This window comes from Neopsephotus bourkii, unplaced genomic scaffold (assembly GCF_033783945.1).
Source record: "Neopsephotus bourkii isolate Nb327-2 ecotype Australia unplaced genomic scaffold, CSIRO-AGI_Nbou_v1 NB_346, whole genome shotgun sequence".
In the NCBI taxonomy this organism is placed as follows: Eukaryota; Metazoa; Chordata; class Aves; order Psittaciformes; family Psittacidae; genus Neopsephotus; species Neopsephotus bourkii.
Window position 1 is genome coordinate 395,792 of NW_026900852.1, and position 15,654 is coordinate 411,445.

General features: G+C 49.9%; 2 protein-coding genes and 2 long non-coding RNA genes across 7 annotated transcripts in view; 2 read left to right on the top strand and 2 right to left on the bottom strand.

Annotated features, from left to right (window-relative positions):
• MAK16 (MAK16 homolog) overlaps positions 1-15,654 on the bottom strand; it is a 56,580-nt gene that overhangs the window by 1,303 nt on the left and 39,623 nt on the right. The window contains exons 2-7 of the mRNA XM_061348190.1: positions 1,712-1,728; positions 1,265-1,314; positions 843-952; positions 671-735; positions 405-556; positions 70-124 (exon numbers count right to left, since the gene is read on the bottom strand). Coding sequence (XP_061204174.1) covers positions 70-124; positions 405-556; positions 671-735; positions 843-952; positions 1,265-1,314; positions 1,712-1,726 — 447 coding nt within the window. The 5' untranslated portion in view covers positions 1,727-1,728. The remainder of the gene's footprint in view (positions 1-69; positions 125-404; positions 557-670; positions 736-842; positions 953-1,264; positions 1,315-1,711; positions 1,729-15,654) is intronic.
• SLC18A1 (solute carrier family 18 member A1) lies at positions 3,318-11,990 on the bottom strand. Of its 4 annotated transcripts, none has more exons than XM_061348177.1 (16): positions 11,090-11,990; positions 10,062-10,231; positions 9,564-9,924; positions 8,928-8,986; positions 8,586-8,669; positions 8,262-8,354; positions 7,915-8,004; positions 6,903-6,946; positions 6,709-6,769; positions 6,494-6,589; positions 4,732-4,810; positions 4,562-4,613; positions 4,333-4,396; positions 4,116-4,235; positions 3,771-3,904; positions 3,318-3,683 (listed from the first exon to the last, which is right to left on the bottom strand). In XM_061348177.1, exons 2-16 carry the CDS (start codon positions 10,183-10,185, stop codon positions 3,570-3,572), a joined length of 1,575 nt encoding a protein of 524 aa, XP_061204161.1. In that variant the 5' UTR covers positions 10,186-10,231; positions 11,090-11,990; the 3' UTR covers positions 3,318-3,569. The 4 variants fall into 4 exon arrangements, with proteins under 4 accessions (XP_061204161.1, XP_061204160.1, XP_061204162.1 ...); XM_061348176.1 differs by having other exon boundaries at positions 11,148-11,989; XM_061348178.1 differs by lacking the exon at positions 8,586-8,669 and having other exon boundaries at positions 11,148-11,989.
• Positions 5,712-15,654, top strand: part of LOC133209527 (uncharacterized) — an 85,405-nt gene continuing 75,462 nt past the window's right edge. Inside the window, exons 1-2 of the long non-coding RNA XR_009724678.1 lie at positions 5,712-6,363; positions 7,028-7,654. This is a non-coding gene — a long non-coding RNA (uncharacterized LOC133209527). The remainder of the gene's footprint in view (positions 6,364-7,027; positions 7,655-15,654) is intronic.
• Positions 7,926-12,480, top strand: LOC133209528 (uncharacterized). Its single transcript, XR_009724679.1, has 2 exons — positions 7,926-8,017; positions 12,001-12,480. It is a non-coding gene; the product is annotated as an uncharacterized LOC133209528 (long non-coding RNA).

Consider the following 15,654-nt stretch of genomic DNA (forward strand, 5'->3'; position numbering starts at 1 on the left):
GAGCTGTGTCAGTTGTCTGATGTGTGCAACAAAAGCAACAGACACAAGATGATGAAGAAGTGGCTTTACCTCTCTTCTGTTCTCCCGCCTTTCAATCTTCCTGCGTAGAGGAACAAGCTTCCTCCTACAGGGAACATCAAGTGCTAGTTAGTGCACCTGTCCACCTCTTTTGCAGCAGATGAGTAAATGCTCATTAAGGCCAACAACCAGCATTTACATCATTAAAAGTGTGGCTGCAGCTAGGGTCTTGGACTATGGTGCAGTTAAATCCGCTTTGGCCAGGTCCCTGTATGAGCTTTGCAAAGCCTCAGAACAGCCAAGTGCAGTGGGGAGAGACAGAGACCCAGGGGACAGGCAGCAGCTCCATAAATCACACCATGATCACTCTTAGTCCTGTCACTTACTGTCGCTTGAGTGTCAGCTTCCTGATGCGGATGAGGTACTGGGTGATCTTGGTGAAGCGCTGCTTGCACTTGTGTCGGATGAACCGTGGCCAATAGATGAGGTTCTCGTCGATCTCCTCCAGTGCTTTCTCATAGTTCTTGCTGAGCAGGACCTGACGTGGGGAAAGAGTTGGGCTACGGAGTGGCAAGGATGTGGGGATGTATCTGGCCCATCACTCCCTGCCTTCAGCTGCCTCTTGGTACACAACCCACTCCCATTCACTCACCCTCTCCCATAGGCGACGAGGAAAAGCCGCCCGCTCTATTGTCTTCATGTACAGGTAACACCGACCTGGAGAAGAGAGCAATGTGATGCTGGCAGAGACATGATGCAGCCCGGGCAGGGAAGGTGTGCTGGGGGCCGGGGTGCCCTGGGGCAGACAGTATTGCCCTCCTCACCTTTCTCCTCTCTGATGGTGGCATACTGGCTGTTGGCCAGCGGGCAGGAGGAGCGGTTGCACAGCCCCGTCAGGTTGTACTCATTGCGGCAGAAGTTCTGGGTTTTTGTCCTGCAAAGATGAGAGAGAATGAAGGAGAAGGGTGGGAGCATCCCAACACCCTCACCTTTGGGAACAGTGGTAAACGCTCCATCCCTGCCAGTGTCAAAAACAGAGACCTGGGTGACACGGTCTAATGTGAGGCATCCTTGCCCATGGCAGGGGATTGGAACTGGATGATCTTAAGGTCCTTTCCAACCCAAACCATTCTGATTCTATGCCAGAGAGGCACCCAGCTTTGCCCTTCCTGCTCCCCTCCCCTTGAAGCACCCCATGCAGAGTAGAACCCCTCGGCTCAACCTACCCTGTCCCCCCAAAACTCACGTGATCTTGTAGGAGCAGAACTGCCTGTTTCCCAGCGTGTCCCAGACAACCTGCGAGCACAAACAGCGGGTGTCACACCCCGACATCACTGACCCAGGACCCTTTATGCATCCCTGGCTCCGGCAGCACCGCTGTGAGGCTCTGGGGGGGGGCACCCCCAATTGTTGGGGTTCTCTGCACCCCACTGAAGAGCAAGAACCGAGGGGAGGGGTGACGTGTGCTGCCCCCTTCCCATTTACCCCCCCCCATGTAACTGCTCCCCATAACACGCCCCGGTTGGAGGCCGGGGGGGCGCCTCCCCGCCACGTGTTGCTGTGGCGCGGTATGGGGGGGGGGATGTACGCCCCAGCCGGACGCAACCGACTCAGCGGCGGGACGGGCGCTGATTGGCTGCGGCGCGGCTGGCGGGAGGGATGCGGACCGGACCGAATCAACCGGCGGACTCACGTCGTCCGAGTGCATGGTGTCGGTGCTGCCCGGCTACCGCGCCGCCATAGCCGGAAGGGGCGGGACAGGTGAAATCTCGCGAGAAAGAGAAGGGGGCGGGGCCTAAGGGGAGGGGCGGGGCCTGGGTGTGGTGACGTGTTAGCTGGCGCTTTGTGCCTGCTCCTGCCGCTCCTGCTGCACTCCCCATTGAACTGAGGGGTTTTCAGCAGGGTGGGTAAAAAAGTTGGGCTGTTTGGGGCAAAACGTTTCATTCGGAGCAAAGAAACTCGCGTTAGTGTCTTTTGGATTAATTAGTTAATTAATAATTGCACTGCAGTTGATTTATGATTCGTTAATTCAATGAATTCATTCGCAGTAGAGGTGGCGGATGGAGCAGCGAAGAGCTGTGCCTCTCATCCCATGCAGCGCTTAAGGATCCGATGTTACCCCGGTGCCGGCAGCTGGAGGGGTTCCAGAGCAACCCAGCATGGATGTGGGACGCTGTACATCGACAACAGCCCTTTGTGCCCTTTGGTAATGAGTCCTGAGGTACCAAATGTTGATGAGTTGCTGTTACCCTCCTGTTTCCCTGCTGGCAAATGCATCTGCATTGTGCTGCTGTTCTTTCTGGCTAGGGGAGTGGCTGTGCATGACACAGGTGCTCATTCCAGGCTGAAAAGAGCTTATAGGGGCTGGGAAAAGACAAGTTGTGAGGTTGAGGTGTTGCTGGAAAAGAGAAGATCATGGGAATTTCTCAGATACTCACAGGATTAACTTACTAGAACGTACTTCTACAGCCCATTAAACTCCATTGTTAACAGTGCAGCGCTCCATTTCTAAACCTGGGACCAGGAAATTGCAGCAGGGTAATTAAACCTCTTGCACTTATCCTTGCTATGGGTTGGATCCCAAGCACAGCCTATTGCCCCATCTCAGCTGAGAGGCAGGGGTTTTAAAACCCCTCCGTTAGTCACTTACAATCACAAGTGATTCAACCAGCTTTGCTGGGAGAGTATGTGTCTAAGGGGCTGAAACTCTTTCCAGCCTTATTTCTACCTGAATTACTTCATATAATTAATTGGATGCATGTTGGAAAGGACACACAAGCAGCTGTAAGTTACACATCAACAGCACAACACATGAAGCTATAGGGAGATAGCGATGAGCATTTGTTTAACTGTCTCAAAGGAGCAAGGAGCACGTTAGCAGCACAGTGACATCTTTATTGAGGGGCTTTGGACAAGGGCCTGTAGGGACAGGCCAAGGGGAATGGCTTGAACCTGCCAGAGGGGAGGCTGAGATGAGCTCTTAGGCAGAAGCTCTTCCCTGTGAGGGTGCTGAGGCGCTGGCACAGGGTGCCCAGAGAAGCTGTGGCTGCCCCATCCCTGGCAGTGCTCAAGGCCAGGTTGGACACAGGGGCTTGGAGCAAGCTGCTCCTGTGGAAGGGGTCCCTGCCCGTGGCAGGGGTTGGAAATGGAAGAGCTTTAAGGTCCCTTCCAACCCAAACCAGTCTGGGATTCTATTTAAAGGCATTAACAAATACCATTGCACTCATCAAGAGGAGATGTCAATACTATTGACACGCTGTGCCAGGACAGGGTGATAGGATTCTCCTCCTCTTCATAACTTTTGTTGTACAGATGAGATGTGTTGAGTTTGGGTCAGTTTGCCTACAAGTCACAGAGCAACTAATCGCATAGAGCCTCCAAATCCCAAGTCTCTGCTCCCTGCTCTGGGTTGCTTGGCTAAGAGAACAGGTCAGTGACACAGCCTGGGTCCAGAAGCCTTGGGGGAGTCAGGGATATTCCCAGGTGCTGATACATCCATGTTCTATAACCATAATATTAGCTTCAATACATGGCATGCATCCTTGTGTGTGCTATTCCGCATGTTCTGCCTCCACATCGCTGTTGCCTGTGGGAGGGAAATCATGCATGGTTTTCTGGGTCGTGTAGCTTTTGGTTTGCATGGGGCACTCCTGGCTTAAGATTGCCTGGGTAGAGGAGAAGAGAAATCATGGTTTAGTAACACTGGGGATTAATTTGAGTACTTAACAAGAATTAAATGTACTTAAACTCACAATCTTCTCCTCTTTAGCAGGGGGGTTGCGCAGGTACCAGCACAGAGGAGCGTAGGCAATGTTGATGACACCAATGATGACCATCAGCCAGGGGAAGCTGATAACGCGTGCGATCGCACCGCCTGTGGATGGGCCTGCAAGTTTATAACCAAAAAGGACTTAGGATGACAGAGAGCAAAAGGTGCTTTTCCAGTTTAGAGGGTTTCTATGGGTCTGCAGTGACTGGATTGTGGATTCTGTGCTGGTTGGTTGCAGTGAACACTGGGTGGAGGAAAGGGAGCGATCAACTGAGTGAGATACACACTGAGTAAGCATCTCATCCTGTGAGTAAGTGTTCCTCCATACCAATTGCAAAGCCCATGCAGAAGGCGACATCAGCTATGGCATAGACGTTGCCGTAGATGGAGGTGTGGCGAAGATCCACGAGGTAGCCCATGATGGGCATCATTGAGGAGTCCACCATGCCTGCCCAAAGCAAGAAGGACCTGATCAGCCCTCTCCCCCTCCGAGTGGTGAGAGCTGTGTTTGAGCCGTGTCACACAGCCTGACCACAGCAGCTTACCTATGGCAAAGCCAAGCCCGCTGTTTGGGGCAATCAAGCCATAAATCGTCTTGGCCAGAGGTACCTTTGAGAGGAAAGGATGAAGGGATGAGGATAGGAGAGCTGTGTGAGGTGTAACACAGTGCAACCGCTGAGCATCTGCCAGGTGTGTAACCCTATGTCAGCACCATTGCCCACGCTGCCCCTGCTGATTCTTCTTGCAGAAGGGTCTCAAAATCATCTTACTTACACAAAGGAGACTGATTCCCACCACAGCCATGCCAATCATGGAGCACAGCCACCTGCAATGAGGTCTCAGTTAGGAGAAGGAGATGTTCTCAGTGTGCACCGCTCCATGAGCACGATTCATGCTGAAAGCACAGGCTTGGGCTGAGCTGAAATCTCTGACGTTCCACTTACCGGCCTATTCTGTTAGCCAGGATCCCAAAGAGGTTGGTGCCGATGAGGTAGGATACACTGGCAGGGAGGAATGCCATCCCTGAGAGAGACAAAGGATAATCCAGAGTGTTATCCCCAAGTGAATACAGGGGATGTGCAAAACCCTTCATTAACTGCCTCTCTCGTTTGGGGAATGTCATGGGCCAGGCAAGGCAATCCCTATGGGTCCCTGCAGTGGTGTTTTCCTATGTCCTCCACTGCTCCCTTTCCCATCACTCTGTGCCCTGTAGAAGGGTAGGGGTCCCTCTATGAAGAAAGAGGCATAAAGAATGCATTTGCTTTTGATGGTGTGTGGGGGAAACTGAGGCACGCAGAGGTGCAGTGCTTCACCCACAAACAGGAGCTAAGGGCAGGACTCTTTTATCCCCACTGTTTTAATAAGCTCATCCTCTCCTGTTGTGGTTTCTTCTTCCCCATTTCCTCTTGTTTTCTGCTTTTCATTTACTAAAGAAAGCAGAATTAAGGAAGTGCTTAAGTAAAAAGCTGGGGGATCATGATGCAGTCAAAGCTCAATATTTGCACTGTTTGCTGATTTACCACTTGTTTGTTTTTAATATACTCTCCCTGCCACTATAAATAAACCTGATCAGCTCCATTTCACTAAGACAACTTCCTCATTGAAACACATGATTTATGTTTCATCTTCTCGCCTCTCTTTAGCAGCTACAGCACACAGTTAATCCTGCAGATTTACCCCAAGCTCTTCTGGTTGTTTTTCTCCAGTATTACAGGAGGGAATTGAATTGAAGCATCCAAATAAAGAAGCCCCTTGAGTTCATGAGGTGAGTGAAGTGCAGCTGGGCTGTGTCTCAGTCCAGACTGCTCTTAAATCTCTGCTACCTCAAACTCTAGTGAATGTCTATGGGGTTTGCTGTCTGGTGACCTCTGGGTACTGCTAAGTCACCTCAAAGCTTCCCCTTGGGCTCAGTGGTGATGGGGCAGCCCTCTCAGTCTGTGACATCTGTGGTTACCAGGCAGCTCTGCTGTCCCTTCTCCCCACTCTCAGTATCTCTGGGATCCTGCTCTGCCCTCGTCCATCCTGGTTCTTAAGAAGCATCACAGGCTCTTATCAGGATGGATGCTCCTGCCTGCCTAGAGGATAACTCGATTAGAAGCTCTCTCAGCCCTCCTGCTCCCAGGTTGCAATTCAATTTCGGCTCTGAGTGCAGCCCCAGGCACCCCCTGTGTCATTCCTCAGCCAATTGGGTTTGATAACAGTTCTTATTTCTATAGCAAACACAACGTTATCTCCGTATCCCATTTTCTAGGCAGCTGGTAATTAGCACGCACCAGCCTGTCCTGCCTGCGACTCTCTAAATGGCCTTGTTTTACTCTGAGCTGCCTCTGCAAAACCCATCTGCCTGCCATGATTTCAGCCCAGCACGATACCATTATCACCCCTGCAGAAGACAGGATTCGACAGGCTTCCTGTGCGTGGAACAGCCTCTCTTCCACCGTTATTGCTCTTGTGGGGAGTCTGATTCCAGACCATTTTTCCAGTAATAGAGAAAAGCACATTGTAGAGCTACCACTAAGGACATTTCCAGCTGCAATTGGAGCAACACGCAGCCTGGGATCACTCATTCCATGCAGGTGAGGGCATATGTTTTCTTCTCTTGTAGGATGATAGAAGAGATTTCAATCCACATTGCAGTGCCAAAGCAAGACCAGTTCTAGCTAAATGATATTAAGCAGGATGGAGGCTGCAAAGCACAGCACTTACCTAGTTGCCATTTTGGGGAGCACATGGTCTGCATCATCCAGATGGGCAAGGTGGGCTCCAGCATGGCCACCCCCATGTTGGAGAAGCAGAGGGCTCCTGATGGGGAGAAAAGGGAGAAATGCTCTATTTTAGCCACTTTTTGCTGCTGTTTCAAGCAGCACGAAGGGATTTCTTCAGTCACGGGGGGCACGGTGTATGCTGATACCCAGCTTTACCTGCAGCAACCAGGATGTAGGGGTCTCGCAGCAGGGTGAGCACTGGTGTGCCTTTGGTGCTCTGCAGGATGGCAAAGGGGGGGTTAAGCTCAGAGCTGCATATGTATCCATGGGGAATACATGGAATACATGGAATTCATGGGTGCATGCTCCCCTCCACTTCATTCACATCACCAGCTCTCCTATGGACTCACCTCAGGGGAGATCTTGGAGGGCTGCAGTGTGCAGAGCTGCAGAGCTGGGAAGCAAACATGGATGTTAGCATGTTTCTGGAGGCAGCATCGCTCCAGTCCACATTTCCCTATTGCTTTTCCTTCAGCCCGACCCCTTCCATCAATAGAACTCCATGGGGATACAGCAACTGTGTTTGGGAGCATCACTGAAGGGGGAGAGGTGGCTCCCAGCCCTGCTCCCATAGGAGGGAGCAGCAGAACTCCCTGACATGGACCGTGTCAGAAGTGCTTTGTCAACCTGTGGAGCAGCCAGTTATGCCAATGGTCTCTGCCAGGGTGGGGAGCCACGAGAGCATGGCAGGAGTTCAGTGTGGAAAGGAATAGGTTTTAGAAAGGAAGTTTCACGTGTATTGCACCTACGCTTCATTTTCCAAGAGCTCTTACATGCTTCATTAAAGACATCTTGCACTGCATCAAGGCAAGGATGGTAACTGTGACTATAATTGAATTAGCTTAATGTTTCCCACTAAGAATGCCTGTTTCTGCTGTCTCTCATGGCATCTATAGCAGCTATGGAGAAAGACTGAGGATCACCATTTATGCTGGCAAAGCCTGATTCCTCTGTGGCGTGGTGAAGAGGCTGCAGCCAAGTGGGCTATTCCCAAACAGAGCCTTGGGTGACATGATCTAAAGTGAGGTGTCCCTGCCCATGGCAGGGGGTTGGAACTGGATGATGTTAGGGTCCTTTCCAACCCGAACCATTCTACGATTCTGTGTGCTATTTAAGCCATTAACGCAATCAAGGGGGGTTATTAAGTAATGAGGGACTAATTCTTACTCTATTGCTATGTCAACCGTCTGGTGGCAGCAAACATCTGATTTAGCAGTGGCAGAATAACCAGTGCTGCTGCTGTCACCTGTGTATTAATGTGCCTCTTCCTTCACACAAGCCCTGGCAGACTCTCCCTGAAGCATCCACATTTAAATCTCTTCATGTTTATTTGGGGTAGGATTTAACCATTTGGCTTCTCACCTCCATCCAACAGGGCGAGGAATGCCAGGACCAGGAAGGGAGATGACTTCCCCACAAATTCATACATCACACTGCCAAAGGGGGCCCCGACTGCAAGAGAAAGGTTTGTCACACAGCAGCACTGCCACCATCCCCATCACCCTCTGCATCCCAGCAGTGCTGGGCTCCTGCCTCCTAGCCAGTAGGTGTTAGGGGAAGGTGTCAGATCCCATGGGAAGTGCCCACGGAGAACGAGCAAAGGAGGGAGGAGGACAGGCCAGGGAAGGGGCACAGCCATGCAGGTGATGGCCAGCAAAGCTCTGGAGATGCTGTTGAAGTCAACCCCACTGGGAGCAAGGTTTCCTTACTCAGCACACCCAAGGCCAAGCCTCCAAGAGCGATGCCCATTGCGTTGCCTCTCTCGAAGTCATCCGTGTACACACTGGCCAGCATGCCCAAGCCTGGGAGCAGAGGAAGCAAAGGCCAGTATGAGCATGGCTGGTACCACAGTGATGGGGCTCCTCTGAAAGCAGCCTGGGTTTTTGGGGGGGGTCTGTCTGCTCCAGGCAGGCACAGGAGCCAAAGAAGGCTTGAGACAAGGTGTGTCTGTGCTGCTGACCATTCCTGAGATGATAACTGAACCCAGACGAGAGGAGCCAACACAGGGACTAAGGGGTAGCTAAAACTTGTACCTGCGACTGATGAGAACGATGACCCGATGCCTTGGAGGGCTCGGGCGATGAGCAGCAGGGTGTAGGTGCCTGAGAAGGCAAACACTGCAGAGGAAGGGGAGACATAGGTCAGGCAGGGCTGTGAAGTGAGCATTAAAACCCTGTAAAAGCGGCCTCAGCTTGCACTGGTTTGGGTGCTGGAGGGGGCAGAGGGATGCTTGTCCTTTCTTGTCACCCGTTTCTGGGACGGGTTGCTCTGCTCTCCCTCCTTTCCCCTGCGTGGGGACAGTGGTGCAGGCACAGAGCAGTGTGTTCCCTCCTGTGCTGCTGGGTGTGAAGAGCAGAGAGAAGGGCAGTACTCACTGAGTGTAGAGAGGAACATGGTGACGAACCCGATGAACATGGGGATGTGGTATCCTATCCTAGAGAGGGGAGAAAGAGGCATCTCAGGGAGGATTCTTCATTCCAGCCCAAGATATGGCCTTGCTACCCAGCCTCTGTGGGCAGGTGAGCAACTCCTAAACGTGGATGTGCCTGTGAGGGCTGTTCAAGGAAGCATCCAGTGTCCTCCCATAAAGCTCACCCAGAGACATGGCTTGGTTTTGCCAACTCATCAACCCACCCAGAATACATGGGCATGAGCCTGGCTCAGCTCACATGTGTCTGATGGAGACAAAGGCAAAGAAAAACCTTGGGCAGAAAACATTATATCCATAGCAAGGTGGGAATCATTCCTCATATAGTGGTTACTGGTATTAAATAGCATCTGTCCTCGTCTGAGGGGGCTTATGTTGTAATATCAACTTGTAGGCTTTTAGAATAGGTAAAAATCCATGCTTGTTTTAATGCACATGTACCCCCCTTGCTATTCTACCCACCAGTTCTGTAATCCCATGCTTGCAGGGGCTGCACATGGGCAGCACAGGCCTTTAAGCTCAGCTAAAGCCTATTTCATCAGCAGGCTGAGCCTGAAGGTACAAACCCAGGTCTCTGCCCTACCTGTTGGTCAGGAGACCCACGGCCGGGTTCACCATCAGCTGTACCAGAGCCTTGGAGGCAAACAGCAGCCCCACGCGGGTGTTTTCCTTGGCGAGGAACTCCTCACCATCAGGGCAGCTGCTGGGTGATGGTGGGATGCTCGCAGTGGGCTCTGGTGGGATGCTGCTCTCCATCCCATTCACCAGCTCCACGGCACTGGTGGAGACCAAGACAGTCACCGTGGTGTTGTCAAAATAGGAGAACATGGAGGAGAAAGGAGGAGCTTTCAGGGCTGGAGGAGCTGTTTCAGTCTGAGCTGGGGCAGTGGAGCTGTTGGTGCCTTCATATTCTGTTGCGTAGAGGAAAGTGGGGACGATCGGTACTGGGAAAGCAAACAGGGAAGGAATTAGTGACCTGACTCCATTCCCTGGCTCAGCACCCAGAACTGAATGGTTCTGGCCACACGTTGGTGGTCCTGAAGGCTCCCAGCACCCAGCAGAGACCAGCATCAGCGCGTACCCACGACGGTCAGCAGCATGTTGTCCAGCAGCAGCGCCACGAACACCACCACCAGCACCAGCCTCCGGGATGCCCTCACTGCTGCCAGCCAGCGCCAGGGCACGTGCTCCGCAGCGGGCGGCATGGCCAGGGCTGGATCCTGGTCCTCAGGGATGAAGGTCTCCAATAACCTTGGAAGAAAAGGCTCCAGGTTACAACCTCGTGATGCTGTTGGCTTCTCCATTGAGGAAGCAGCTCCCAAGGTCTTGCATTTGAGTGCTGTTCCTGAGGAGCTGGGACCACAGGCTTTGCTATCAGGCAGTGGGTTTATCAAGCCTGCATTTAAATGGAGTGTTCTAACCCATTTCCATCCTCCTGACACATCTTGTACCTGCTTCAAGGCATCATTTAAGTCTTCTCCCGAAGACTCAAAGCACAGATCAAGCCGGTAGCTTATCTATGGTGAGCTCTACATCTTCTATTCCATGTTTGTTCTTCAGAGGTTAAATTTGGTCTCCAAGGAAATTCATTTGCCTTACATTTGACCTAATTGAAATGGCATGGCAAGATACAGGACTTAAAAGCCTAATGTATGTGATTAAGATCAGAGCTTCGGAGAGCTGAGAGAAGATTGCTTGCTTGGCCACGCTGCAAATATCAATCAGAAACTTGCACTAAACAAAGCAAACAATTAGCCAGTTACACTTTTATAGCTCTCAGGCACTTCAGAGACCAAGTGGCAAATGAATGGAGCTGAGTCTGAACTATCACTCTTCCCAATAATCCTGGTTTCCTGAAATCCCAGGCAATGATATTAATCGTGTTTTCATGAAGGAAAGCAAATGCTCCAAACCCTCTGTCATCAAGTATGAGTGCCACACAAGTCACTAAGTTGGGAAACAGGGGTTGTTTCTCACTGTACCTCCAAGTACCAGTAAATACCAAGTAGAATTAATACAAAATAAGAGATCTATATAAAAATTAATAGAGAGAAATAAGGAGTAAGGAAGCATAGACAATAAATACACACAGAATAATGGAGCCCTTACCTCTCAAGCCCCTGTTCCCTTCCCAACACAAACCTGTTGGTGTGGAAAAGGCTCTTACCCTGCAGCCCATGTTGGTGCGAGGAGCCAGCTGCTGCTGCAGGAGGTGATGTGCTCTGCAGCTCCCCGAGGGTTTATGACTGCCTTCTATCAGAAGAGGATATGAGTGTCCCTTTTCCATGGAGATTTAATTGGAACCTCAAACAAGCTCCATTGAGCCCTGCAGCTCCCTCTGCGTCAGAGCAGGGCAGTGGGGTGGGCTGGGAGGAGAAAGGCAGGAGCATTTATCTGCACAGAGGCACCCGATCTCCAGGCTTTCATCAACGCTTATCTCTCTCTGAGCACCTTAACTCTTGCCTGGCTCTGAGCACGCCAAACACGCTCCCCTGGGGCTGCTCATCCCTCTTCTCCATGAAGGTAATATGCTCTGCCCCATTGGAGGGTGTTTATGGGGGCAGTGATTGGATTCATCACTGGGCTGCTGTTATTATATGGCCCTGGGAAATACATAAGAGACTAGGTCTTGGACTACTCTCTAGTGCTTGATGGCCATTCTCTTGCTGCTGGTCCTTGGTACAGATGCCCTCATTCCAACTCCTCTACTTGTAGGAGTTTTTACATCACTATGAGCCATATGTGTGTGTTCACTGGGCTGAGCTGGTGAAATCTTTACGTCTCTGAGTCTCATGGGGTGCTGAGAAGCTGCCTTTGCGTAGTCCACAACATAGATCAGCATTTCCATAATGCTAAGAGTGATGATAAGTGTTCATAGTGGATGGAGATACTTGTAAGGCTGGAATGCACTGATCTGCCCCCTGATTTTGGGCAGTTATGGGGCAATGTCACCTCCCTCTGGGTATCAACAGGTTGTGGTCTCTCCACATCTGAGTTCTGCCCTTGCCTCCTCCCCACAGAATGATGCTGGCACTTGTCCACAGCCTTTCCCTGTGCTGTTGTGCTGCCTGCTTTGTCTCCAGGGACAAGGAGATATTTCTTGGACTAACAAGGGCAGTAAAGCTGCATGGGAAATGATATCCCTGCATAGGGTGAGGTGCTGCAGATGCCATTTACAAGGTGATCTCTTTTCTCCCATCATTTCTGTTTTCTTAAACTTCTGACATTTTGCTCCATGATTTCTTTCTTTAAAGCAGAACTGATCCCATCATTCATTCAGGAGATGGAGATTCACTGCAGAGAAAGAGCATAAATCCTCAGCATATTCTCCCCTTCTCTGTTGCGGTGTAAATCTGCCACTGAGGCCATTTGTCTGGCTTCTGCATGATCAAAACCCATTGCCAATAACGTGAGATGAGTGCATCCTACCAAGGAATTCCCTGGGTGTGCATTAGAGCAGAAGTTGAAGCCTTTAAATATACTTCATGAGTTGAGAATTGGATGTCTAGGCCTGGAAATGGCTTTCTCAACAGCCACAAAGCAGACCGGGGATGAGCAGTGCAGCATTGCCATCTACTGAGGGAGCTCAGAAGTGCTCAGCTGTACCTTGGGCGCTGGGTAGAAAAGAATTCAGGTTCTCCTTCAGGTGAGGAGGAGCATGTGGAGACAGTTCTTCCTCTTCTTCCTCTTCTTCTTCTTTATCTTCTTCTTTATCTTCTTTGTCTTTTTCTTCGTCTTCTTGTTATTATTATTAATATAATTCTTCTTAGTCTTCTTTCTGTTGTTCTTCTTTGTCTTCATCTTCTTCTTTGTATTATTATTACTATTAATACCATTCCTCTTCTTCCTCTTCCTATTCTTCTTCCTCTTCTTCTTGTTCATCTTCTTCGTCTTCATCTTCTTCATCTTCTTCTTCTTGTTATTAATATCATTCCTCTTCTTCTTCTTCTTCCTCTTCCAATTCTTCTTCTTCTTCTTTGTCTTCTTCTTCATCTTAATCTTATTCTTTGTCTTATAATTATTATTCCTCTTCTTCCTCTTCTTATTTTTATTCTTATTATAATTATTACTATTATTACTGTTACTATTACTACTGTAATCATCATTAGTTATTATTAATATGATGGCTATTACTATTTCTGTTTCAATTTCTTATTTCTATTTCCATTTCTATCTCTATTTCTTATTTCCATTTCTACTGTTACTGTCATCTTCTGTAGGCCCCAAGGTCAGGACCTGTCTCACGCGGCAGCTGAAGGAGATTGCAGTGTCATGGCTCTTGTTGTGCACAGAGGATGGGAAAGCTTGCTCATATGTGCTCTGGGAGCATTTCCATGAGTGTGGCAGCTTTTTCCAGGCAGTTTTTCTGAGCTGTGGTTTCTGTATACCACTATAAATGTTCGGATTTCTTCTTTCAAGAACCCTGCAGGATAAAGAGAATAAGAAATCACCAGCCTGAGATAGTAAAACATAGTGAATATTTCTTGTGTAATGAGAAGTATTGGAGAACCGATGGCCCAGCATAGGATGTGGGCCTGAAAAAGGGCTGGCAGGAGCCCCCATCCCAGCCTTGGAGCTGATTTCTGTTCCTCTGGATTCAGCTGAGAGCAGGATGCACTGGGGGAGGTTGTTCACTGCTGTTCGCTCACCTCAACAGTGCAGGGAAATGCATCCCACTGTGGAATAATGGAATGGTTTGGGATGAAGGGACCTTAAAACTCATCCAGCTCCAACCCCCTGCCACAGGCAGGGACCCCTTCCACTGGAGCAGCTTGCTCCAAGCCCCTGTGTCCAACCTGGCCTTGAACACTGCCAGGGATGGGGCAGCCACAGCTTCTCTGGGCACCCTGTGCCAGCGCCTCAGCACCCTCACAGGGAAGAGCTTCTGCCTAAGAGCTCAGCTCAGTCTCCCCTCTGGCAGCTTAAAGCCATTCCCCTTGGCCTGTCCCTGCAGGTAAAGTAATTGTAAAAGCTGTAAAGCGCACACTTTGTTCAGTCCTGTTGACTCTTAACAAACAGGAGCTCTGGGTAATGTGCTCAAGGTCACGTTGCATTAGAAAGAGAGCTGAAAGCTGGCTGAAACTGCCCGGTTTGGTGTTTAATCAACTCGACAGCATTGCCCTTTGTCTGGGGGTTATTTATTGGGTTTGCTCCCTCCTTCTCCAAACAGTTCCTTGTGTCATCGTTTGCTCTTTCCATCAGTCTCAGCGGTCCTTGGCACTTTGTAGCTCCTCCAAACCAGCTCAGGATTGCCAGTAGCTCCTTGAGAACGTATTTCCCCAAAGCATTTCTACTTTTAACGTAGAAGGAGAGAGAAGATTGGTTTGGAACATCAAAGAATTCCATTTCACTGGGAAGCAGGGAGGAGAACAAGCATGGTTTAGTGGGAGGTGTCCCTGCCCACAGCAGGGGGGCTGGAACTGAATGATCTTAAGGTCCTTTCCAACCCAAACTATTCTATGATTCTATGAATGATGCATAACTCGTATGGAAATCAAAGGTTGACAGACTAATGGTTAATGGGAAAAGGTGTTTATAGATAAGCCACTCTCTGTTTTATACTAAATTAAAGGTTTAAGGCAGCTCTTGTTCTGTCCTTCAAACAATTGTAAGCCCTTGCCGTCTGAGTGCACAGCAGCAGCACAAGGGGGATGATTCCATGGGCAGCCCTGCCTCATTGCCAGTTCCTGCCTTATTCCTTATCTCCTATCTACCCGAAGCAGCCTGTGTTACACTCCCCGATCAAAGCACTGGTGCTGGATGAAGCAGACCCCTGAAACCACGGCTGGGCTGTGTGTGGGGACACGCATGGGGCCTGTGGGATACCCAGGGCTGGGGTTGCATGGGCAGGGGGCAGGGCTCTGCTTTGCTTGGGGGGCAGAAGGAATCCTCAGGCATTGAGGTTCCATTCAAATGGACTTTTAGGCATGAAATCGAGGAGCGACAGCAATGATGGTGGCACCGTTGCAAAGCTGACCGTGTGCTGAACATTCCCAGCACCAGCTTTCCCTCCTGGCTCTTCGGCTCTGGTAGCAGAGGCCAGACGTTCGTGCTCTGCTCACTGTGCTGCTGGGCAGCCTGGGGAGACCACCCTTCTGTCAACGCATTCGTTATTTAGCTTCATCTTTTTGCTTTCTTGTTTCCTTCCTTTCCTTTTTCCGTCCTTCCTCCTTTCCTTCCTCCCTGTGTCTTCCCTTTACTTTTTTTCTTTCCTTTTCACCTGTTTTCCATTCCCTTTTCCTTCCCCTTCCTCTTCCCCTTTCCCCTTCCCTTTTGCTTTCCTCTTTCCTTTCCTTTTACTCTTCCCCTTTCATTTTCCCTTTTTCCTTTTCCCTTTCCTCCTCATTTTCCCTTTTTCCTTTTCCCTTTCCTCTTCCTCTTCCCTTTTCCATTTTTCCTTTCCTCTCCTCCTCCTCTTCCCTTTTTTCCTTTTCCTTTCTTTTCCTTTTCCTTTTCTTTCTTTTCCTTCTTTCCTTTCCTTTCTTTCCTTTCCTTTCTTTTCCTTTCTTTCCTTTCTTTCCTTTCCTTTCCTTTCCTTTCCTTTCCTTTCCTTTCCTTTCCTTTCCTTTCCTTTCCTTTCCTTTCCTTTCCTTTCCTTTCCTTTCCTTTCCTTTCCTTTCCTTTCCTCCTCCTCTTCTCTTTCCCTTTCTCCCTCCCTTTTCCTTTTATTTTCC